This window comes from Ctenocephalides felis, unplaced genomic scaffold, assembly GCF_003426905.1.
Source record: "Ctenocephalides felis isolate EL2017-DRISC unplaced genomic scaffold, ASM342690v1 CF-g0.4_SCAFFOLD_00845, whole genome shotgun sequence".
NCBI lineage: Eukaryota > Metazoa > Arthropoda > Insecta > Siphonaptera > Pulicidae > Ctenocephalides > Ctenocephalides felis.
Window position 1 is genome coordinate 27,000,390 of NW_020536999.1, and position 27,100 is coordinate 27,027,489.

Below are 27,100 nucleotides of genomic sequence, written 5' to 3' on the forward strand. Positions count from 1 at the left end.
GTTCAGAAAACATTCGATTCCTATTAATGGGGAGATGTGCTGATTAGTTTTTGGCAAAGGCAGATCCAGGCATACGGAGATATGGAGCAAAGAGTGCAGAAAATAGAAATGGTGGTTTTGAGAGAACGGAGTAACCGATTTGAATAATCCAAAAAACATTCAATTTGTTTTGATTGGGAGAAGTTGTGTTTAGTTTTTGGCAAAGGCAGGTCTAGTGTTTTGGAGAAACCTAGCTAATTGTGCAAATAATTGGAGTTTTTGAGAGAACTAAGCAAAATTTTCTAGCTAAAGTTCTAAAACTCACTTATATACTTTAAATAAATAATTTTACTTGGTTCAGTTCATATAATTCTTATAATATTAGACAATGTTATAGTATTTATAATGATCTATTTCAAAACATTTAATATTACTTGAGCACCTCGTTACGGTATAGGAAGTTCCAGCAATTTGCCTTAAGGCACAATGCCATGCACAACTAGTTTATTTATTGATTTTAGGAGGTTCGAAACTCAGTGGGAAGTGCCTGGTTACGTAACCATGAGGTTCGAACATGTTCTATGAACAACTTGATACCAAGCAAGAGTTATTTGATTTTTACTTACAAACATAGATAAAAATATGTTATATATTAAAATATTAAAAATCATTCAAGTATAGATATGAAATCATCAAATTGCAGTCACAATGTTTAGAAGTATCATCACAAGGACTCATTAGTTCAGATTGCTATAAAAAATAAATGCATCTTAATAAATATATGAAGGTCTTCAAATCCAATTAGAACTCCTGTATCCAAACACTTGTCCTATACTTTATACTTATTTATCTATGCTTGCTTTTACACAATCAAGCTAGAATTCACGTAACATTTTCCACATATAAAATAGATCATTATAAAATGATCTATTCAGTTCTTGCTTTGAATTTCTAGTTTGTTCTAGTACCAGTACGATTTCATAAGAAATTTTAGATAATATCACTTGAGTAAAATTGCAATTCGCAACACAATAATATAATAATGATATCATTACCTGAATTTATGAATTGCGTTATTGCAAAACGTGCCGGATACACATCATAGAACAAGAATAAATTGCACAAGGATTATGTGACATATTTTGCTGCGTTACGCAAATTGATATAGGGCTTACGTAGAAAAGATATAAAAGATATCTAGTGATAGATGAATTAGAAATTAGATTTATGGAAAGTTATTCAGAAAGTGCGTTTATTTTCTATAGGTACATTGCTTCGAAATTGGTCTGTGAACTTGCAATGAAAATTTATAACTTCAATCGATCAATTCTAATTCAAACTACTAGTGTATGGCATCGTGCCGTAAGGCAAATTGCCGGAACTTCCCGTAACGTAACGAAATGATCGAGGTGTATTAAATATCTTCAAAGAGATTAATATAAATACTGTAAAATTTTCTAATATTTATAAGAATTATATAAACTGAATTGCAAAGTTACAATTATTTATTTAAAGTATATAAGTGAGCTTCAGAACTTAGTCAAAATTAATATTAAATCTGAATTATTTTCGATATACAAAAAAAAATCGGGAAAAAAATGTGGAAAACATTTTTTTTCAAAAACCATTGTTTGACACAAGCTGAACGTTTTTGGATCATCATACTCGGCCAAAAATTAATCAGCACATCTCCCTATCAATAGGAATCGATTGCTTTTTAAATTGTTCACAAATGATGAAAAATTGTCTTCACACATACGCACACACACACATCCATTATTTCTGAGGTATGCCAAATGTCAGAAACATCTGAAACGTGAAATATGTAAAAATTTTTTTTTTTTTTTTTTGCCCATTAATATAATTTACCCTACGGCAAGTTAATAATAAATACAAATTATAATTAAAATAATATTACAATTCGAATATATTCACTCATATTATCAGACGCAGGTTTTAATTAAATCACCACCTTTATTAGGCAGATTTACTTTAACTTTTCGAAGAAAAACTATGTTATTGTCAACATTTCGATTTGCTAGTTTTTAGTTTTCTCGACGTTTCAAGTCATTCTGAATCGTTTGACGCTATTTAAAAAAAAATTAAACAGCAATCAAAATGCAATATTTTATGGGCCATTTGGCTTAATTCATTTAGCCAAGTTCATATACATATAGATTAAAAAAATTGTGTTTAATTTTGATACTTAAAAAAGAAAAAGTAAGTATGCTTATCAAATTTCATCAAAATTTTCTCAAAAATAGCCGCACTGATTTCTTTAAATTAAATGCCATTTGATGAAACACGATAAAGATTAGCATTAATTAGCAGAATTAGTAGAGAAGTGCATTATATCTTGTTTAATTTTTTCCAACTTTTGTGGAAGGAAAATGTTTTATTTATAAAAATTTATTGAAAATGAGAATAATAATTTTTGTCAAAATCTCAAGAATAAGAATACTGAGTTTTTAAAGAAAATTGATTAAATTAGGATTGCAATTGAGAGTTATGTAATTTAATTTTATTTTAAAGTAAGTCTTTCGCTATCGATTACCAATAATTATACAACATTATTCTAATTTGATTACTTATAATAATTAGTGGTAATCAAAACTAATGTTATTGAAGTCTATTGCCAAGATTATTGATAATTGAGCTTGGAAAATATATACTATTTTAATAAATATACAGATATATAATTTTTAAGATTTGATGCAATTGTTCTGTCTGAGTTGATTATCTCTTAACTATCTAAAGTTCAAGTTCTCTTAGTAAAAAGCACAAATAAAATAAATAAAGCCAAAAGCAACTTGCATAAAACGATTTACCCACGTCACAACCAGAACTGGTTAGGCTGATGACGTCTTTGCGTTTTCTCGTTATAAAATATTCACGTTGGGCTTAATGAACTGCGAAAATTATTCTAAAAATTATTACAAAATTTATTTCGCTTACCTTGTAATTAAAAAATTCAAGGTTTAGCCTAATAATTTTTATCCTTGACTTTTTGTATGACAAGGCAAATTAAGAACTTGAAAATGTATCTGCATTATATCAAATGATGTGCTATTTTTGAGTAGTATAATTTATTTGGCAAAATTACTATCAAACACGGAAACACTAACTGGTTAGATCTTAATATTCAGCATTTTTTTCTTCGAATAAATTATGCGTAATTAATTAAAATTAAAATCAACGTAGAGTATCATAGTAGAGAATCGGCGAATAAAAAAAAAAACAATAATAATAAATATGAGATATAAATAGAAATTTATTTTAAAATTTTAAATTATTTAAATCACATGGATATTCACATAATAATGAAAAGTACTGACATGGGGCAAGTGCGTACAATTTAGGAAAGAATTGTATGAGAGGTTTTCCATTGCCATTTCCCAGTGCCCAAAATAGGCTAGGTTCAATTGAAAACATATTTATACTTTCAAATGACAATGGACACTAGATATAAAACTTAATTAACTTCTCCTAGAATAAGTTAAAGTGATCGAAAAAAAATCGAAAATATTTTTCCGTTTGAGAGGTTACTGAACATTCTGGCATACCTCACAAAAAATGAATTTATGTATGTGTGTGTATGTACAAATTTTTGTCAACGATATCAGTAACACGGTTCAACCGATTTGAATGATTCAAAAGCATTCGGTTCCTATTCATAAGGAGACGTGCTGATTAGTTTTTGGCAAAGGCAGGTTTAGCAGTTTCGAAGATACTTGGCAAAAAGTGCCAAAAATTAAAATTCAGTTTTCAAGAGTGAATGGAGCGTCCGATTTCAATAATTGAAAAAATATTTTGTGTCAATACTTGTATTGATAAAATAAACAACTGAATTTTTGGGTAGGCAGGTTTAGCGGTTTCGGAGATCAAAAAAAAAAGTAAAAAAAACATGCCATTTGGCGATCAAAAATGATTATTAGACATAGGCACACCAAATAGAGATTTTAATTATAAGTATAAACTTTGTTTACATTTCTTTGGGTTCTGTAACATTTTTCATATTTTAGCCTGTGACGCAGCGCTTACGCGCTTCGATATTACGTCTCTACGAAGATAAAGCAGCGCGATTGCTTTGAAAAAAAGTTCTAATTTTCCAAAAAAAATTAAAATATTAAAAAATTCATTTTTTTTTAAATGAATTTTCTTCAAATTTTTTTTTTTCGAAAATTTAAAAATTCTCAAATTCCAAAATTTTTAAATATTGTTTGAAAAAAAAAGAGTTAAAAAAATTGGTACAAAAAGTTAAGCCTTAAGGCACAATGCCATACATCACTAGTTTCAAAATAAAATAATAAAAATTGAACCAACAAATAAAAAATATATCTGTCGAAAACAACTCGTAAACAATTCCTGTCGTTATCATCATTATCATTAGTCATAATAAAAGCACATTACGAATATAATAGATCGTTGATACAGATTCATAAATAAATGCGTCATTAACGTTAACGCATATTATATCAACTTGACCGTTTGCACTACGACATTTGAACACTTTTTATTTCGGATTGTGACATTGAAAAATTTCATATGTTACATTTTTATCTCAATAATGTTATGCATGGATTACTTCAAAGAGAGATATTATATTACACGTGCTGTAATAAATACTTATGATCTCATATTTTTTATTAATGAGTTTATTGAATTGAAATGTTATTGAATATAAATACTTGTCATCATATAATATTGCACTTATTAACATAATATAATGTAAAATATCATTAATCAATCACAAAATAAACCTTTTTTCATATAATAAATAAAATTTTATTATAAAGCTGGTTTATTATTTCATCATTATTTTATTTTCTAAGCTTGTCATAGCATAATGGCTGAAAATGTGGGCTTAATTCGGTATCAACCGTTATCATATCAAATATCCACTTGATATTATAGGTGTCTAACATAATCATAAGTGAAAATAGCTTTTAGGGGGCATTGCTGCAACACATGCATACCGTTACTATTAAATATACATATCTAATATATATAGCCTACAGATAAAAAGAAAGACTCAATGAGTATAATTCGACTATTTAGAAGCTTATTCAAAATCAGTATTGTAAAGTAACATTATACTAATTAGCAATTACTAAATTAGTAATAATTTAGTAAAATTATATCTGTACTATTTTTTTGTAATAACTTTCAATGCTAAGAGCTTAAAAGTAAACAAGTATAATATTTGTTATACATTCTAAATCTAAAGCAGTTATTACCAAAGTGGTCTATATGAATCCCCAGTAAGCAAAAAATACTTTTGGGGTCCACAAAATAGAAATGGGGGTCATTTATGTTTACTTACACTATACTATCTATAATAAAGTCATATAAGATATTTATAAATGAACCTAGAAGGTAAAAAAAATATTGTGTATTTCTATAGATTTATAATAAAAAATCGATATCAAAATCAGACGAAGGGGTCCACGACACACAATAGTTTAAGATCCTGAGATGTAAAGCCCCTCCTCAAATATCAAAATCAAAAATTAAAATCAAAAATCAAAATCAATCTCCAGTCAAGCCTAAATATCTTTTATACTTGCTTTAATTTTACCATAGAGTTATCGTTTATAATTAAATTTTTTAATATTTTATTATTGTTTGTATATATTTTTAATTCAAATTACAATAGCCTTGACTTTCTAAAGCTGTCTTCTGCTTTACAAGCCGAAACCCTTGAATAATGTTTTACAATGCCATTCCAGTCCTAAAAATTCAATAAGAGATAAAACTGACCCGTGACCCTGATTCCATCTCAGTGATTTTATATTATTTTATTTTGATCACGACGAGACAAATTACAAATCTTTTTATCATTCTTATCACTAGATATTGATATTCTAGAATACCAACAAGACACATTTTTATATTGATAAACAAATTATTATAAACAATTTTTAATGCAAAGTTGTCTTGACACTTATCACGTTTTATATTTTAAAATAAGTACATAAGATAGAAAATAGATATATGTATCTATACATTGATGGTTTTTCATGCAAATTAAGTTATAATTTGTATTTATTGAAAAAACTTGAAGTAATTATTAATTGGATTCAAGCAAGACCTTCTATTTAAGTGAACGGATGCAATAATGTACTTGTATATGACGTGATCTTCTCTTTTTCTAAAGTACAATATCCTTTATTTGTGTTAATTATATGCAAAGTCTAAATGAATGCATTTGTTCAAATAGGAAAATGATTAATTGCAAATTATTGAACGCTGCATATCATTAATACAGGTGTAGACTAGATAGCCCAGGTATCTATATGGGTTTCGGAATCCGTGGAATTAATTATTAGATTTTTTTTAATTTACCATACAATTTTTAATTGATCTTAGTGAACATCTAGCAGATAAAAATTGATATTAAATCAAATGTGTAAATTGTGCAGTTTTAGTAAACGTGTTCTTTTAAGATTTGATGGAAATGATTGATATAGAACCAATGCCAAACCGTATTATTAACTTCCCGTAGGGTAAGTTATTGTAATCGTCCCATAATCGAAATGGAAAATTTTTACTTTTCTTTACGTTTTGGAGGTTTCTAAACATTTTGGAATACTTCAGAAAAAATGGATGTGTGTGTGTATGTATGCATGGATACAATTTTTCGTCCACGTTTTTAAGCGCACAGATCAATCGATTTGAATGGTTAAAAAAACATTCGATTCCTATTGATAGGAAAATGCGCTGATTAGTTTTTGGCAAAGGCAGGCCCAGCTATTTTGGAGATAGAGAGCAAAGAGTGCAGAAATTAGAAATAGTTTTTGAGAGAACGGAGCATCCAAATGGAACGGATTTCAATGATCCAAAAAACATTAAATTTATAATGATTGGAAGAAGTGGTGATTAGTTTTTGGAAAAGGCAGGAACGAGCTAAATTCGCAAAAATGGCAGTTTTTGAGACAACTAAGCATTCGATTTGAAAAACCTGCTTGTGTTGACAAAACGATTGCTTTTGGATTTTTTTTTTAATTCCAAAAACAATTTTTTTTGAATACCGAAAATAAATCCAATTTTAATTTTTTTCTAGCTAAAGTTCTAAAGCTTACTAATATACTTCAAATGAATAATTTTAACTTTGCAAATCAGTTTATATGATTCCTATAAATATTACCCTTCATTTTTAATTGGATTGATTAAGTTTTGTTTATTTAGTTATCTGTAAACATATATACGTTACAATATTTAGAATTATCTATCTGAAAACATTAAATATTTCTCAAATATTTAATTACGATACGGAAAGTCCCAGCAATTTTCCTTAAAGCACGATGCCATACACCACTAGTTTCTTCTCGTATAGTGATCACATTGGTATCCTGATGTAGGTGCCAGATTCGAATATATTTAGATGCAGAGAGATAGATTTTCAATTTGCATCTCTCTATTATGTTAATTTTAGCTTCACTAGCCAACCCCAAAACTGGTCACCATTGGTCCACGTATATCCCTAGATCAAAATAAGAGTATTAAACAATTTAACAACCTGGTAAAAGATTACTTATTATATAACACAAAATTTGAAACGAGTTCTGACTACACTATCAATAAGTTTGCATGTGTATATTAATATAGTAAAGGAAAGACTCATGATCATGGGCAATCGAATGTCTGGTTAGTCATATAAGTAGTTATTAATTGACCTGATCCAATTTTCTTGGCGTGTAAGAAATTTATTCTTATAAGTTATGCAACGTGTTCACCCTGACACTTAAATTCTATTCGCGTATATGAGCCTTTCGACGTCTTATATATATATATATATATATATATATATATATATGCATATTTATGTCATTGGATTAATAAAAACTAAATATGATTTCAATTACGAGCGAAGGACACAAAGATGAACGTTGCATTCCGAGTGGTTGAGCACGCAAGGAGCAACCATTAAAAGCAAATATTTGCAAGTATGTTGAAAATTTTGCAAAAAATTATATGTAATTTTTATCTAACTTGCTATTAGCGCAATGTGTAATGGAAGCTGTAAATTGATTGTACTATACTTTCCTGTAGTACTAGACACTTCCTGGTTAGAGCACCCATTGTAGAGAAGTGTAAAGTTCTCTGAAAAGCTACCTCGTTGACCTATACGTCTGGTCAGCCACCTGCCAAATTAATAAAAAATCATGCTCCATTATCTGGTATTTGTATTTATTTATCATTTAATGTATGCTTTTTCTACAACGGCCTTGCCAACGGTGCTTGATCTTGCAGATGTGAGGTGTACCGCACTAACGGCACGTAGGCACGACGTTTTTACCTCTTTCGCAATCCTTACAGGCTTAATAATCACACATAGTAAAGGAAACAAGTTATCTGAACAATTTAAAACGATCTTGAGATTAATTGTTTCATAGAATATGCTTGTAAGAAACTCATTGTGCTAGATATTGAACATAGGAGGATGATTATTATGATATATCTACAAAATGTTGATATATGTAAACAGTATCTTGACTGAGGGGTGTTATTTGCACATTACTTTTTTATCTGACAATATTCAAGATTTATCGACGAGTTTTATTTCAGAACTTCAAAATGGTTTAGCGTCAATTTAATACGACCCTTTCTTGTATATTTTGATATTCCAATACTTAAAATATTAGTTTTTGAGTTAAGTAATCTAATTCACTAGATATTGCAAGTTTATTCCAATTTTCGTTACAGAAACTTACTCTAACGTTTTTTGATACAAAGTTATCAAGTTTTTTAACTTTCAGTAGGGTAAGTTATAGTAATCGCAAAAAAGTCGAAAATGAAAATTTATGCATATCTTTACGTTTCAAAGGTTTCTGAACATTCTGGCATACTTTGGAAAAAAATGGATGTGTGTATGTGTGTATGTATGTATGTATGTTTGGATACAAATGTTCCTCCACGATTTCAGGCGCATCGATCAACCGGTTTGAATGATTACCAAAATAATCGATTGCTACTGATGGGGAGGCTATCTGGTTAGTTTTTGGCGAAGACAGGTCCAGCCGTTTTGAAGATAGGCGGAAAAAGTGCCAAAAGTGTTAATTCAGTTTTTAACAGAGTTTTTCAGAAGTAACGGAGCGCCCGATTTGAATGAATTAAAAATTATTTTACTTGTATTGATGAAATGAAGAGTTGGTTGAATTTTTGGAAAGGCAGATCTATCAGTTTCAGAAATACAAAAAACATGTAAAAAATGATATTTAGCGATCTAAAATTATCATTACACATACGCACATCAAATTATCAGATATTTTACAGAGATTTTAAACATATGTTCCAATTTTGTTACTGTAAAATTTTCAGAATTTTCAAAAATATAGAATATTTTATAAATTTACAAATCAGTTTAAAAATGTATATATTTCATATCCGTTATTGTAATCATAAGAAATATATCCTAAGTTGGATTCATTCAGCGACTCTTATCAACGTAAACATTTTTAAGTGTTCTGAGCGGTAAGATCGTCATTGCATATTATATGAACGAATAGATATATAGTAATTATGATTCTCTTTGAAATTATTTAAAACAATTGTTATTAATCATTGATCAATATTTTGCTCGAATATTTAATTCTGATACCGGATGTTCCAGCAATTTACCTTAAAGCACGATGCCACGCACCACTAGCTTAATTTTAAGTCTCATTATCAGGCGGGATGAACGACATGTTTTCAACCTGAAATGACGCTTAGGTCGAGGTTGATGTGCGATACAGGGTACAAATTATGTAAGGAAGTACATTTGATTGCATGCAGATTTAATATGATTACATATATAAATAGTTTTTCTTTAACAATTTGAGTAGATTTTGACCTGCAGAATCTTGAATCCAAGACCGTATTTTAATTCTACCACCTTGGACAACTTTTAGAGTTTTGAAACTTTGCATGACAAAATTTTTATATGGAAAAAAAGATCGCTAAAAACATAGCTTTAACGACTAATATAAAATATTTTTTATTTTATGGCAAATTAATGATTAAAGTAACTATATACAATAAATTTGCTACATTATTGTTAATTTACATTCTCAGCAAATTAATCTTGAGATACAAGTAAAATGCATTAACGTGTTTGTCTAATATTTCAACCTTGTACTGCAATTTAAATATTGCGTAAACCATAATTGCACTGAAAATCTATCTAATCTTGTGATGAATCGAAGTTAATTGGTACTCTTCAATATAAAATGTATAATAAATAACGCAAAATTTATTGCATTTATAATAGTCGGGACATATGATCAGATGGTACTGATACCGCAAATTACATATTGTAGACTCAGAGATGGAATAATGCATTTAAAATATAAAAACTTTAATGTTATGTCATATATATATTATATATCTCATATATATTTCTCTACATCAACTCAATCGATTTGCATTTAAGTATCTTATTAAAATTTAAATGATTCCAAATATATTTCCAATTTTAATATTTTTCTGCGAACATCAATTACATTTTTCCAATGAATATTTATAAAAATATCCAGTATATGAGTTATGAGTAAATGGCATAGGTTGACAAACGGAAACTTTGGATCTTTGATAAACAAGGAGTCAATCAATTTGTTTTGCGAAATATATAAAATGAAATGAATCATTCCATATTTTATGGCGTTCATTAATAAAATTAACAGAAATTGAATGTTTACGCTCGTAGCTGAAAATTTATTCCAAATTTACTTCAATCATATTTTTTTACTATATATAAATGCATGATAATTCTAAAAAAATGTGATTGGTTGAATAAAAATATATATTATTTAATACTAAACCTAGTTTTAATTAATTTCATAATATTGCTCAAACAGATATATATTTAACAAAATCGATATGCACTGAGGTAATTGGAATGCACTGAATATCATTAAGATTAAATACACTATATTTACTTATTAAGCTGAATCAGTTTCCTGATTTCTTATGATTGAAATTTGTACTTGCAATAAAAATACTTAAGTAATATTTAATTATCATAATTTGCACATCGCATTTGCAAATTATTCATATAGTTCTGACATGCAAAAATTGAGTTTTTTTGATAGAAATGTTGCAACGAACATTGCTCTAATAGTTTTAAATTATATATCAGATATTTCACAACTAAACGTGATTTAGTTAATATTTTATTTTTAATTTGTTTTTCCAAATTAAATCATATATATATATGTGTGTGTGTATGTGTGTGTGTTTTGTAAAATGTAGATTACCCGCATTATTTGCAATTACTTGTTTTATGAACATAAAGATATCAAGTTTCTGAAATTTATTTAATAGAGTAATTACTCAAGACTGGAACAATAATTATAAGAAATTTATTGTCTAATTTACATGACTAATTGAATATGCTCTGATATGGAATTATAACATTTTAATTACGAAAACAAGTGAAATATATAATTTAGGTGATATTAAGTTAATTAAATGCAAATGAAAAAAAAAACACGTGACATAAATTTAGCAATTCAATCTTTGTTCAAGCATTTTTTTTAAATCTTAATCACTAACTACAGAGCAGTACTTTTGAATTCTAGAAATTAATATTTAAGAATTAAAATAATAATAAATAAATTGTTAACTTGATACATTAAGAAAAATATTAATAAATACATGAATATTTTTTTTATTTTATTTAAATAAATGAAGTAAATAAAAAAATATGGATTATACGTAAGGTGTATTGTTTAAGCTGTGCACATAAATATAAATGATATTTTATGAGACAACTGTGTAATTTATGCGAAACTAAACAATTGATCATTATTAGTGTATTAGTTCTTTATAAAAATCATTAATAATTATTAACAACAGTTTGTTATTTTTTATAATTATATAATCCATATGTATAAATTACATTTGAACTCGATTTACGTCGGAACAATTTTTATAATAATAATTTAATGTCAATCTAATTCGTTTCCGCGTCAACAATTTGATAGAAATGTAATTGTCATAGTAGAACGATTGCTTTAAACAAAATCCTAGAAGGCAACTAACTTAATTCAAAAATAATTTACATAAATTACACTAAATTACCTATAAACAATACTTCTTGTTACATAACAAATGCATATATCACAATACACACGTGGGCAAAAGATGACAACTTATTGCGAATTATATTTGCATACGATTTTTTCTACTTTTTGTCATCTAATTGGTGATTGTGTATGATAATTCATATACTAGGAAATAATTACAAGTGTATGACAGTGCCTACTTAAATATATATTTAAGATAGTATTACATAATCTTGATCATTAATCGTAATTACTCTATTATCTTATTAGTTAAAGCTAAAGTTTTTGGCATGAATGGGATCAAAAATAATAAAAAATCTTCCAAATTTTCAACATTTTCAAATAATCAACAAATTTTAGTTTACAAATATCAGTATGTGCATTTTTTTTCAATATTCAAAATTTTCAAAGCAAACCTAATGTATCTTTTCTGATCTTTTAAAAATTGCTTCAAGGCACGTTTGTTATTTAATTCTATATTTTTAATTCCATATTCAAGGGTTTTTGAACTTTATCAAAAAACTGATGACTAATTTTTCTGATATTTTATTTCAATAACAAGTATATCACTTTACGTCTTATTAATCAATTGTATATTTTAATTCCGCAATCTTTGCAGTTCAAAATTTATAAAACTGTTGTAACATGATGCTAAACAAAACAAATATTCTAATACGATTACATAGCGAATTATACGATAATAGTTACTCATCTTATGCTGACACGAAGTTTTATAATTTCTTTTAAAAGTTTTTCAAATGTATCATGACATTATATGCTAATTCCGTGGAAAATAATTGTCGTGAGCGAATTTCAATTCAGCACAATGCAAAGTTCATACAATGCTTCACTTCCTCGAACGATAGAAAAACTCTACATCCGCGTGAATAATCTCGAATAGAACTACAATTCGAAAAATGAGATTAAAACTTGCCATTGGGACGAATAATTAATTATATCATCATGCAATTATGTGTTTCACTTAATTTTTAACAAAATTTTTAATCTATATAACTTGAAAAAAAATGCAAATTTTAAGCAAAACTACTCTCAATAATATTACAATATTCATATAATATAATTTATGTACGATAATAATAATAATTTTAATTCTAATTTTCTTTTTCAGAAAATAAACATGTCCTCAAAGGAGTTTCCGGAGTTTTTAAATCCGGGCAAGTGTCTGCTCTCATGGGTCCTTCCGGAGCAGGAAAATCTACACTTCTCAATGTTCTTACAGGATATAGGTAAATAATTGTAAAACCATATATATATATATATATATATATATATATATATATTTATTAAAACACATATTTTTTTTATAATGATAATTCTTATTATAAATTTATTTTTTCCCATGTTCTACGAACTTTACACGGCAACAGGGCATAAGGTGAGCGCATTTATCGAAATTGACGTAAGCTTCTTATTTTTTCATATCTTTTATTTTTTTTAATTTTACGATTGCAATTTGCAATGTGTAATAAAATCATGGAATAATAAAAGTTTTTATAAACAAATACACAATTGATAATGACGTTTTCATATTGAACAATGATTCGGATCAAAATATTTTGTCCCAAGGACTAAGACGTAAACATCTTGACCATAAACATAATGACTCTTATAATTTTATGATTAATTATTAAAAATTTCAGACGTAAAAGACATGTTGCGAAAATAGAGATAAAATTATATATTTGTGAACAGATCATTCTTTCGTAGAAATGTGAGTTTTACCTTCGAAGGACTTATTAATTTCAACATACTAAATAAATATGTTAAAACATAGTTATAGGTTATAGGTCTAATTTTGACAAATGCCAAAAAACGATACTAATTTTAGCAAACATTGACGAATTTTAAAAGCTAAATGAATTGCCGTAGGGTAATATTTTAGTATGATCTATGAGACTATGGTATCTACCGTCAAAAAAAAAGATAAAATTTGTCGAATTTTTTTTAATACTTTATTACAAGAAAACGGCCCGACCAATCTTTACCAAAAACTAATCAGGTCTATTCCCAACTTTCGAACGGTTTTTGAATTTTTAAAATCGATTTAAAACTGCGGGCTAAACGTGGAAGAATTTTTTTTTTACTTTTCTGCGAGTTACAAAGAAACGGTTTGGCTGATCGTCCCGACGTTTTAAATTTTTGAAATCGGTTCAGCCATTTTTGAGAAAAGGTCAATTTATGGTACTACTAATTTTTTTTATCAAATTTGGTCTCATTCGATTCAGAATAGCTTGAAACGTCGAGAAAATATAAAATAAGCAAATCGGATTTTTTGATGAAAACAAACTTCTCGGTGGTTTTAGGGTGCATATATTTGCTGTAGGTTTTCTTTGTAGTTAGGAAGAGTTGTAGACTTTTCCTTGCAATGCTAACAATTAGGCATTTCAGTCAGCCTAGTTATACAGGGTGTTCCATTTATATGTGGTCAATGGAAATGTTGAACAACTTGAATAATTTTCAATGAATTTTGATGATCTTTTTTTTATTATTATATTTAAAGCCTTGCATTCTAAATTTCCCGTAGGGTAAGTTATAGTAATCGTAAACAAATTGAAAATCAAAATTTTTATATATCTTTACGTTTCAAACAATTCTGAATATTTTGGCATACCTTAGAAAAAATGGAGGTATGTGTGTGTGTACGTGTATGTGGGCGTGTGCGGATACAAATCTTCGTCGTCGATTTCGGGAACACCAATCAACCGGAATAATTGAAAAAACATTCGATTCGTATTGGTGAGGAGACGTGATGGTTAGATTTTGGCGAAAGCAAGTCTGGCTGTTGCGAAGATACGGGACAAAAAGTGCCAATAGCAATAACTCAGTTTTTAGGAGAACGGAGCGTCCGATTTTAATAATTCAAAAAACATTTTACTTGTATTGACAAGATAAGGAATTTATTAAATTTTGGGAAGGCAGGCCCAGCAGTTATGGACTCTCAATCAAAATAAGTTAAAAAAATGTCATTTGGCGGTTAAAAATGTTTATTGGACACATGTATATCAAATTATCAGATATTTTATAGAGCTGTTAATAATGTGTACACATTTTCTGTAAATGTTTTTGGGTTTTGTACCAAGATTTTTAATTACGGTACGGGAAGTTCCAGCAATTTGCCTTAAGGCACGATGCCGTGCACCCCACTATTTTCCAGATAGGTTTGAAAAACAAGGTCAATCAAATGACCCCTTTCATTGCGCAAATGAAACTTCACTCTTTTCATTGACCACATATTGATGGTGCATTCTATACTAAGTTCCTAGCGATTTTATGGTACATAGAGATGCCGTCTTTGCAATGGACTGATGAGTAATTGCAGATATTATATTAATATGAAATAAAGAAAATGTCATTGTTCTGAACATAAGAGTGTTTCTTCTCAGTCTATTATCCTCTTTTACGATTTTGAAATGATTCTCTTACCTCCGCCGGTGTAATAAATTGCATCTGAGGAGACCGCCGCGTTGTTGTGACAACTGGTCGCGCCCGAAATGCGTTAAATCTCAGGGTTATATGGTCGCAATATAAGAATTGGCAGACGTGTGCTAACTCTCAAAATTTCCGCTGCTTATGAATATTTCTTCAGTCGGCTTGTGTGAATTTTATTATTGCTCAACCAGTGTAAAACAATAACCCTCAATGGAAACTACCTCGATATTATTTCAATAAACAAATTCACTGAATCATCTTTATCGAGTTTATAAAATTAGTCGTGCGGTCATCGTTATGACACGTCGCGGTAATAGATATCAAAATAACAGCGAAACTTTTATTCATATACATATTATGAATATTCTTTATTATAATCGCTATGTGCTGATTTTGAATTTTTATATATAAATTACTAATTTAGCAACCATTTAGTATAATCATTGCTAACATACTCATGAGGAAACATATTTGTAAGATTCAATTATTTTTACATTTTGACAGCATATTCTTAAAATTTGCTGCTGTAACACCATGAAAGAATGTCTGAATCCTAGGTTATCTATATAATCTAACATTATAAATTTTGAATGAGTTATTTATTAACTTCCTGAAAGAGAAGTTCGTTTTCATTAAAAAATCCGATCCGCTAATTTTATGTCTTCTCGACGTTTCTATTTTATTCTGAATCGAATGAGACCAAATTTGGAAAAAGTATGTGTGTGTGTGAACAGATTATTTGCCGTATATCGACATTTACTTAAAAACAGCTAGACTGATTTCAAAAATTTAAAAGCCATTCGATGTATCTCGATGAGGACTAGCATATATCAATTTTGCGCGACAGTCAGCCAAGCCGTTTCTTCATAAATAGCAGAAAAGTGAAAAAATTTTTGTCCACGTTTTAGCCCGGAATTCTGAATCGACTTTAAAAGTTCAAAAACCGCTCGAAAGATATTGCTTGGAAATCGACCTGACTAGTTTTTGGTAAAGATCGACCGGGCCGTTTTCTTGAAATAAAGTGTTAAATTTTTTTTCGTCGTTTTTTATTATTTTTTTTTTGACGGTAGAAACCATAATTTTATAGATCATACTGAAATATTACAGCCCTACGACAACTCGTTTAACTCTAAAAATTCGTCAAAGTTTGCAAAAATTAGTATCGTTTTTCGGAACCGATTTCAGAAATTTAAAAGTCATTTGATGTATCTCAATGAAGATTATCGTTTCTCAGTTTTGTGCGACAATCGGTCGAGCCGTTTCTTTGTAATTTGAAAAAAGTGTTAAACTTTTCGTCCAAATTTAAGCTCATACTACCGAATTGATTTTAAAAAATCAAAAACTGTTCGAAAGATATTAGTTGGAAATGATACTGAATAGTTTGAGGTGAAAATCTACCGAACCATAGATTGTTGAAAAAAAAATGATGCCGATTTTCATGGAACTTTTTTTGGCGTTATATATCATGGTCTTATAGAACTCACTGAAATATTGCAGCCTTACAACAACAAGTGTAATTTTAAAAATTCATCAAAGTTTAAGAAAATGACTAGTTTTTTTGACGTTTGTTAAAATTAAAACTAGACGATTTACTTGGTATAACGATAGAGTATTTGGTCTTGATGAACATACTAAATCATTAAAATTCTACAGAAACTGGTTCAATTATAAAAATTATTAATTTTTGAAAATTTGCTTTTAGAAAATACTCCGAGTTCGTGTTCGTTCGTTTTCAATTATGTGTAATACACCCACTCGGAATACTTTTAATCACTCATAAATTAATTTATTTTTTGTTGATTAAGTCGATTTTACACATATCGGGAAGTTCATGTAACTTGCCTCAAGGCAAAATACCAATACCAACTAGTTAAAAATATTATGTACAAACAATTGATCTAGTGTTAGTAATTAATGCGCATTTTATTCGTCATTTGTTAGAAATAATAAAATGTCGAAATTCGTCGACAAATGCAAATTTATAATGTTGCGTGCCCGTTCGCCCATGCGTGTCTTTTTCAATGTCAATGAACAACGACGGATCGTAGTTTTTGCATCATCATGAAATTGTAATTGACTATGTTATTTTTCTATTATACTGCAATAAAATTTATTAAGGTGATATTATACATTTTGTACAATAAAAAACAGATTTTTTATGCTATATAAGTAGGCACTAATAGACGCTGTTTTCGTCGTACGAAAAACACATAGACATATATTTTTTGCATAATTGTGAATTTAATGCTGACATATGTAATAATGATAATCGGGCATCACATCAAAAAAATCTTGCAATTTGAAACAATATATGTATAATAAAATTTATACGTTACTATATCTTTAGCTTTAGTAAGTCGAATAATATCTAACTGAACTCCATAACTGAAACTATTTAATTCTATCATACCTTAAATTCCTGAAAAAATGTAATTAACCTGTCAAGTTACGTAGATAAGTATCATGTATCATATATAAATATATTATTAGCGCCAATTTGTCTCATATTTTATTCCATAGATGATTTACTACATAGATTCTAACTTTTATTACATATTGTTCTAGTTTGACGACTCATTTTCCTATAAATCAACTCAATATTCTACTCTTATTACATATAATGACGACAAAAAGTTGTTTCTTTTGTAATTACCGATCGGTAATAATTTTCAGAAAAATTATACAACAATAAATTGTAAATAGAATTATGCATAAATGAATCATTTTGTTATATCGATATGGAAAGAAATTATATATAGGATTATGAATAATACTATTAATATAATTTTTGCAATTAATTGTTAAACTAAATAACTTCAAATATTATTTTTTAAAATTTAATATATTTATTTTATATCAATAATTTTATATAAAGTTTCAATATGTTTTCTTCATTTTTCTTTTCTTTTTAAGCTGATCTTCTCCAATTCTAACCTTTTCTTCTTACTTCTAATTTCATTCAAATTCGACTCAACAATTTAAAATTCGAATTTAATTAACTTCTCTTAGAGTAAGTTAGTGTAATCGTCCAAAAAAGCGAAATTTTTTTTTTTTTTACATTTCTTCACGTTTTGAAGGTTTCTGAACATTTTGTCATACCTCAGAAAAAATGGATGTGTGTGTATCTCTATGTATGGATACAATTTTTCGTACAATGTTTTCGGGCGCATGGATCAACCGATTTGAATGGTTCAAAAAACATTCGATTCCTATTGATAGGGAGATGTGCTGATTAGATTAGATAAAGTCCAGCCGTTTCGGAGATACTTAGCAAAGAGTGCAGATAATAGAAATCGAGTTTTTGATAGAAAAAAGCATCCGATCTGCATGATCTAAAAAACATTCAATTGTAATGACGGGGAGAAGTGGTGATTAGATTATGAAAAGGCAGGTCTAGCCGTTTAGGAGATACCGAGCTAAATGTGTAAAAAATGACAGTTTTTGAGAGAACTAAGCATCCGATTTGAATGGCTTGTTTTGCCAAAATAATTGATTCTGTAAAAAAATATTATTTCTTTATAATTACAGGACTGAAGGAGTCACAGGCACGATACGAACTTCTGGATCTGAACAAGAATTAAGAAAAAAAGGTTTAGGATTATATGTTCCACCACATTTTAGGAAGTTATCCAGTTATATTATGCAAGATGATCAACTAAATCCTTTGTTCACTGTAAATGAAATCATGATGATGGCTGCTCAGTTGAAACTTGGAGCTGGTCTCAGCACGAAAACTAAGCAGATGCTGGTAAGAGAAAAATAATGTTTTTTTGTATATATTTATATTTATATTTACCTTATATATCACTTTGCATCGTTTTGTTTTGCTATTTTTTCTTAATAAGTACTAATGTTCACAATGCGTTTTGGATTCGAGCCTTCTTTTATTTTGAATTTGGTGGAGACTGACAAATAAATTTTGGTTCTTGTATCGTATGATCAACAATGAAGAAGTACTACTTCACTTGACTTACGGTTTTTTAATCCAAAATAAAAATCTGCTAAAATTAAAATTTTAACTCTAGACATATGTAGAAACGATGTGCTTGATTGACCTTATGATTTTTTTTTGAAAAAATGTTGTAAACTATAGTTACAAATATTAATTGCTGCAAGAACAATTAGGATAATCTCGAAAAATAAAATATAAAAAAAACTTATTTGCTACTGTACAAGATGGCTTTAAGTAAAAATAAATACTTCATATAACAATTTTGAATGATGTTTATTAGTAATATGGTAACACTCGTGAGGTACACATTTATTAATGTCAAAGAATTATATTTAAATTACAAATTATATATTTATAATAGCATTAAAAATATGTATAATATTTAAAAACAATAATGTAATTAAAGTCATACTTTAAATACATGATCGGTTTGTCATTGTAATTAGCATTTAGAAATAAAGATTAAAGAAATGAAGTAATTGCTGATTTATAAATTCTATAATATTCATTCACACAGTGAATTATGTTAAACAACGCCTAAACAAATATTGTTTTCGCAACTTCCCTCATTATGTAATAATGCTTATGCTCGAAGAACTTCATGTAATTAAAATTAACATACATTTATTGACTGGTGGTATTTTTTTACTTTTTCGCTGACGATATAATCTCATTTTTTGAACAGCTGTAATATATGTTTTACCTTAAAAATGTTTTCTATTTCAATAACTTCAAAAATTTATAAAAACTACGAATAATATAAAAATTATTTCAATAAATTTGCTGCATTTGTTTTAATATTTTCATTATAATTATTTACGGGGGACAGGGTAAAATATTTTTCTGATCCAGGCATTTTTCATTAAATCAAGATTTGTACTACGATGTAACTTTAAAATGTCTATATATCTATGCCGATTTCCTTGTTGATATCGGTACGCATACAACGACTCATCACAATACCGTATAAAAATGATATAATCGAGAGCGAATGACGAATCATTGGCACTCGGCTCTTATCTTAGCTTATCTGCCGTAACGCACATCCGTTGCATTTGTACGGATTTACACCCTAGTCGCGCCTATAGAAGTTTTACTTCAAAAACATAAATATCGATACTTACCAGAAGTCATAGTTATATTTGTCAATTAATACTCCTCTTGTTAGAACTGCAGTATACGCTTTTGATTTATTTTCATCACTAATTTTTATGAACGACATAATTCAAGTTATATTTATTCTTAACTTGTTATCTACCCAATTTATTTTTACACATGAGATTATGAACAAATGCATTATATAAATATATGTATTTATGTTGTATTCCATCGCCTTGGATTTATCAAAAATCAATGGCAAAACATATGTCTCGCGTGGATTGATAACCATGAACTTTTCCTTGGCTGTTTTGTTACGAGAAAACATATTTATACCTCATTTGGATCAATAATCTGTGTTATGGATTTTGACCTAAGAAATTTACATATTCACTATGACGTTATTAAGTGAGTATTAAACATTAAATTCTCTTTTAAGTCTTTGAAAAAAATCATACTTGAGATTTTTAAAATTTTTGAAGAAAATTTAGCTTTTTGAAAAATTTGATTTTTTTATAATTTGAAATATTTTAGAAATTGTGTAGAAACGAAATATAGAAGCGCGTGGGCGCCGCGTTGCAATATATATAACGGATAAACATTGGTGCGGAATCCATAGAAATGTGAACAATATTTGTTCTTATTCTTAAAACATCTATAAAATATGTGATAATTTGATGATCATTTTTGTCCGCCAAATGGCATTTTTTTACATTTTCTATTGGATCTTTCAAACCGCTGGTTTACCAACTTACCGACTAGTAGGTCTTGTTTCATAGTTCAATTTTGAATTAATTTCTATGTTAAAATACGATGTACACCAGTCATAATTACATTGCATTATATTTTGTTATATTTTTTTTACCAAGTCCGTCATTAACAAACACTTATCTATTCAACATACCCCACCGTGGTGTCAACAAACAACGTACGTGAACTTGACCCGCGTGGAAAAATTTTTGTCACGACGATAACTGATTTTTTATCATGATTCTTTACATATAATTCTTTTTCTATTTTTCATGTAACATGTGTCCCATGTCACAGCTGTCTCGACACGAAGGCTCTTTTTATGCAAACATCCTTGCTTTGGAATGCGCGACCTTTCTTTGAATTCTCCTCATATTGAACTTTGACACCGTGACTGATATGGAATCAATTATGACATGTCAGCAATTAATGTTATTTTATCCACAATAATTAGCAGCAGAGTGATCGGAGATTAATTGGTCATTGGGATAATGGATAATTAAACGATGGATAAGAAAACGTTTTTATTTATGGCACTTCTATCTTGTATCTTGCTTGTAATAATTAAATGCATTTCATATAATGTTTTAAATGTTCGTTTATCGTTACGATTTTTTTTCTAATTTTTCTATTTTTTCTAACTTTCTTTTATATTTCTAAATTTATTTTATATATATATATATATATATATATATATATATATATATATATACTTTTGAATCTGAGGATCAGATGAACCTAATACCATAAATTTCATGCAAATTGGAGCACAGTAAAAAGAAATCAAAAGTTCACCTTTTTTTCCTGCATTAATTTGGGTATAATGCTATTATACATGGCAACCCAATGGTTTTTCTTTTTCAATGGTAATTTATATCATATATTTTTCATATGCTGAAGAAATGCTCTAAAAGTCAGTTTTTCTTAAAATCATATTTTACATCTATGATCATAATTGTATTTGTAATTTCTCGTTAACAAAAATCAGAAATAAATATTTTTGCATATCTTCACGTTTCAGAGCTTTCTGAATATTTTGGCATACCTCATGAAAACGGATGTGTGTGTATGTGTGAATACAATTTTCCGTCAAATAGAAAAATTCAATTTACAAATTTTTTTTTGAAAATAATTGCGGATTTTAATTCTAATTCTAGCTAAATTACTTGAAATAAATAATTTTAACTTTGCAATTCAGTTTATATAATTCTTAGAATTATGAGACAAGATTCTTCACTCTAACTCCCCTTCGAAGGAAATCATTAAGTTTTGTTTATTTTACTTTTCATGTAAACCTATATGAACAATATCATCCATTTACATTACATTATAAACTTTAAAAACTTGTCTATAAAATACGAATAATAAAAGTAATAGTAATTATAATATATTTGAAAACATTTAATATTCTTCGAATATTTTCACACGGGAAGTTCCTGCAATTTGCCTTAAGGCGCGATGCCATGCACCACTAGTTTTAGTTTATTTTTAACCTACTTCTATTAAAATGTATTTATTGCTTGCATCCATAAAAAAATAAACTTCTCCTTCGGGAAGTTAATTATTCAGACAAATCCTATATTTTGTTTGTCTTACTATATCGAAATCTTAAATTTCAAATATTGGCAATTTCTTCAAAATTTTGAAGTACTAAGTTTTTATTATATAATAAATAACTATTTTCTTATAAGCACATTTTTTTATATTTTATAGAACCACATACTCCTTAATTAGTACATGTTTTGCTAAATGATTTTAATGCTTTGTTCATAAATATATATTTTTTACTGTGGCATCATGTAATTAATAAATTGCCCTTTAAATAATTGTGTATAAAACCTTCATAAACATCTGTGGTTTATACTTTTATATGAATAATTATGTAAAACCACTATGATTTAGGTCATGATCGAGCCAGGTGCAAAAATTGATCATTATCTTCAACGAAACGCTAATTTTTTATACGCCTAGGTTAACCACAATATTGTCTCTAGTTATGCAATTAATAATATAATCTTGTAATCGTGATTGAAAATTTTCATCATATATTAAAATCAAATATATATTAATAAATTTATATTTGTATAGTTATATTATCAACAGCGGTTTTAATCGAAAGAAAACGTTCAAGTTTGTATGAGGTCAAAAAATTTAAATAGAGTTTTATTATCATTTCATTAATCATTAACAATTTAATTTACTTATTTATTCGTTGGGACAAAGCAATGTTTAATACTCTGAAATATATTGTAATTCATTATAACCTATTTATAAATCAGCAATATTGAAATAAAAAAGATATTATATATATATATATATATATATATATATGTCTATTATAATGGACTTTCCTAATGATAATTGAATATTGCGTGTTCTAGAAACCGGCGTATAAAACCTTGATTTCAATTAAATCGCTAAAAAAATTGAATTGCAGAAATGCATAGAAATTGGTAATTACATTGATTCAGTAATTAATTTTCAATTAGCATGTTTATATACATATTTTAATTCTTTGATGTTTTCACACGTGTTCGTCACGTCGTTATTATTCTTTTAATTAATAATAAATATTTATCATTAATATTATTGGATCTTATTCCATTTATATCGAAGTGATTAAAGTTGTTGTTCTGGATATCATTCTTTCAATTATTTGTAGTAACGGTGATTTGATTGACTTAGTATTAATGATGTTTACTTTATTAACTTTATATGCAATGGAAGTAATAATTAACATACTGTTAAATAATTCTAGAATATCTGATAAATATTTATATATTTTCAACAATAATGATGCATAATCTCAGGCTATATAAAACCGAATTAATGTAAGTCAACGAATAATTATTTTAGAACATTTTGTAATACAAGGTTAATATTATAAAATCAACGTACATAAGTACGTTTGATATTTGATATTTGATATTTTATTAAAATAAAATCCAATTACAAAGTTTAATCGTTGAATGAATTAGCATTTTGCGCGCTGTACGCGCTGTTAAATTATACGAAATTATTATGAGTATTTTTAATATATTATAATTAATTTTTTATGTTCTATTCTCTTTGACATTCAAATTATTTGACAAAATTTTATACATGCCAAATGACCTGTCCGTCATATACAAAGAAGCGTAAATTTAAAAACGCTATACATTTTTATTTAATAGAAAAAATTATGATATGTAAAACATTTTTTAATATATCTATATAATTTAAACTGTCCAATGGACATCAAATTGGAAAAAATGATATTTAAGCGAATATAAAGTCTTAAAGTGCGCTTGTGTCATTAACCTCAACTTTATTCCCCTTTGAATTTTTTTACTGTGCTCCGATTTGCATAAAATTTTGAAATTAGATTCATCTTACCCTCAACTTTATTTTGTAGCCATTATTTATTTATAAATAATAAAAAATCTAATAAACAAACTAATTCATTTCTCAACTCAACAATTCATACTCCCAACTAATTCATTATTGTAAAAATGTGGTTTTTCAAACTTTTGTAACCCGGCCCTTTTTAACTAACACGCGGGGTAAATTAGGACGGCAAGGGTGTAAACAGGTCCAATGTTTTATTTTAATTACAGAATAATAGCTATAGAAGGGTTTTCCAAAATAATAGCTACATTATTCAACCAAAGCAAAACAAAAATTTTATGGGCTCATTTTTTACAGATATAATACCTACTGTAATTAACCTTGATCTGGTATTTTATCAGAAATATTATCAACAGAGTTGGAATAACTATTTATTTAATTTTTCTCTTGTAAACTTACGTATTTTAACTTAATTACTTTTTTATTTGTAATTTTTATTTTCTACCCACCCAGGTGTAACCTTATATAGAGATTATATAAAAAAAAGTTGAATCAAACTTAGAATAAGACAATAATATAATGAAATAATTAAATGGTGAATTCTTAAAAATTATATTGAGGTCTTGTAAACTAAGCAATAGTACTCACAACCACTAGAATTGAGGTGATAGCTGGATATTTCATTTCTACTTCTATTTTTAACTTCACTTTCAAATATTGTTGTTAAAAGATTTTTAACAACTATAAGAATTCTCTCTTATAGTTCCTAACTTTACTTAGGTTTGAGATATTAGTAGTAAACCATTTTACCCGCGGATCTTTAGGTACCGCTCTACCCCAAAAGTTATCAGTGTTACTTCCCCTTAAATAAAATGAATAAAAACTACAATTGAATAAGGGTATCTTATATATATACATATGAAATTATTTGTTCATTACATAGAAAAATAGATAAGAAGGAAAAAAAAAATTCTTCGTAGCAGAGTCTATCAGATGTGTTTTTCAAGTCTTGTTGGAAAGATAACTGTTAAAAGGATTTTAGCTAGTTTATTGGGTTGGATTCTTTATATATGCAATGTCTAAAAATTAATTAATGTAAAATATTTTAGATCCACGGCGTCCTTGAGACAATCGGTCTGTCGGCGACCACGAACACAAGGTGCGGGCGGCTGTCGGGAGGACAGAAGAAGAGGCTCTCGATTGCGCTGGAACTGATAGACAATCCGCCGGTTCTGTTTTTGGACGAACCCACATCGTAAGTTAATTTTATTAATTAATTTACACATTACACATAATTGAAAACAAACGAACACTCGGAGTAACTCGGAGTATTTTCTAAAAGCAAATTTTCAAAAATCAAAATTTTTTATAAATGAACCAGTTTCCGTAAGACTTTAATGGTTTACTATGTTCATTAAGACCAAGTACTCTATAGTTGTACCAAGTAAATCGTCTAATTTCAATTTCACAAAACGTCAAAAAAACTACTCATTTTCTCAAACTTTGATGAATTTTTAAAATTTAACTACTTGTCGTAAGGCCGTAATATTTCAGTAAGTTCTATAAGACCATGATATATATCCCCAAAAAATGCTCCATAAAAATCGGCATTTTTTTTTCAACAGTTTAATTACATGAAAACGGCTCGGTAGATTTAACCTAAAACTAATCAGTATCATTCCCAACTAATATCTTTCAAACAGTTTTTGATTTTTTAAATCGAATCGTTAGTATGAGCTTAAATGTAGACTAAAAGTTTAACACTTTTTTCTAAATTACAAAGAAACGCCTCGGCAGATCGTCGCACAAAACTGACAAACGATAGTTCTCCTCGAGATATGTACATCAAATGGCTTTTAAATTTCTGAAATCGGTTTAGGCGTTTTTTAGCAAACATCGATAAAGGATTAATTTTGACAAATGCAAAAAAAAACATACTAATTTTTGCAAACTTCGGCGAATTTTTAAAATTAAACCACTTGTCGTAGGGCTGTAATATTTTAGTATGAACTTTTGACTATGGTCTCTAGCGTTAAAGATTCTGAATCGAATGATCAAATGAGATCAAATTTAGAAAAAGTATTTTATGTGTGTGTTTGTTTGAGTGTATGTGAGCCGATTTTTGACCTCTCATTAACGTTTTTCAAAAAACGGCTGGATCGATTTCACAAATTTAAAAGCCATTCAATGTACCGCGATCACAACTATTATTGGTCTGTTTTCTGCGACGATCGACCAAGCCGTTTCAAGAAAATAATAAAGTTTGAACAGATTATAAAAATTCAAAAACTGTTCGAAATATAATGGTAGGCAATTGCGTTGATTAGCCCACACTTAAACAAAATATATTTTTGAAACAAAATTGATTTAATTCAATTAAAACAAATTAAATTAATTAATATGTTTGGAAGACATCCATTGAAAATCTTATTATTTTCTAGTAAAAGCAAAAATGTTATTTTTGAAATGAACAGTTGAATATTTTTATCTAAATAGC

General features: G+C 27.9%; 1 protein-coding gene across 1 annotated transcript in view; it reads left to right on the forward strand.

The window, feature by feature from the left end:
• The window catches only part of LOC113375217 (ATP-binding cassette sub-family G member 1-like), a 75,105-nt gene that overhangs the window by 34,006 nt on the left and 13,999 nt on the right, over positions 1-27,100 (forward strand). The window contains exons 3-4 of the mRNA XM_026615165.1: positions 13,156-13,273; positions 19,005-19,224. Coding sequence (XP_026470950.1) covers positions 13,156-13,273; positions 19,005-19,224 — 338 coding nt within the window. The remainder of the gene's footprint in view (positions 1-13,155; positions 13,274-19,004; positions 19,225-27,100) is intronic.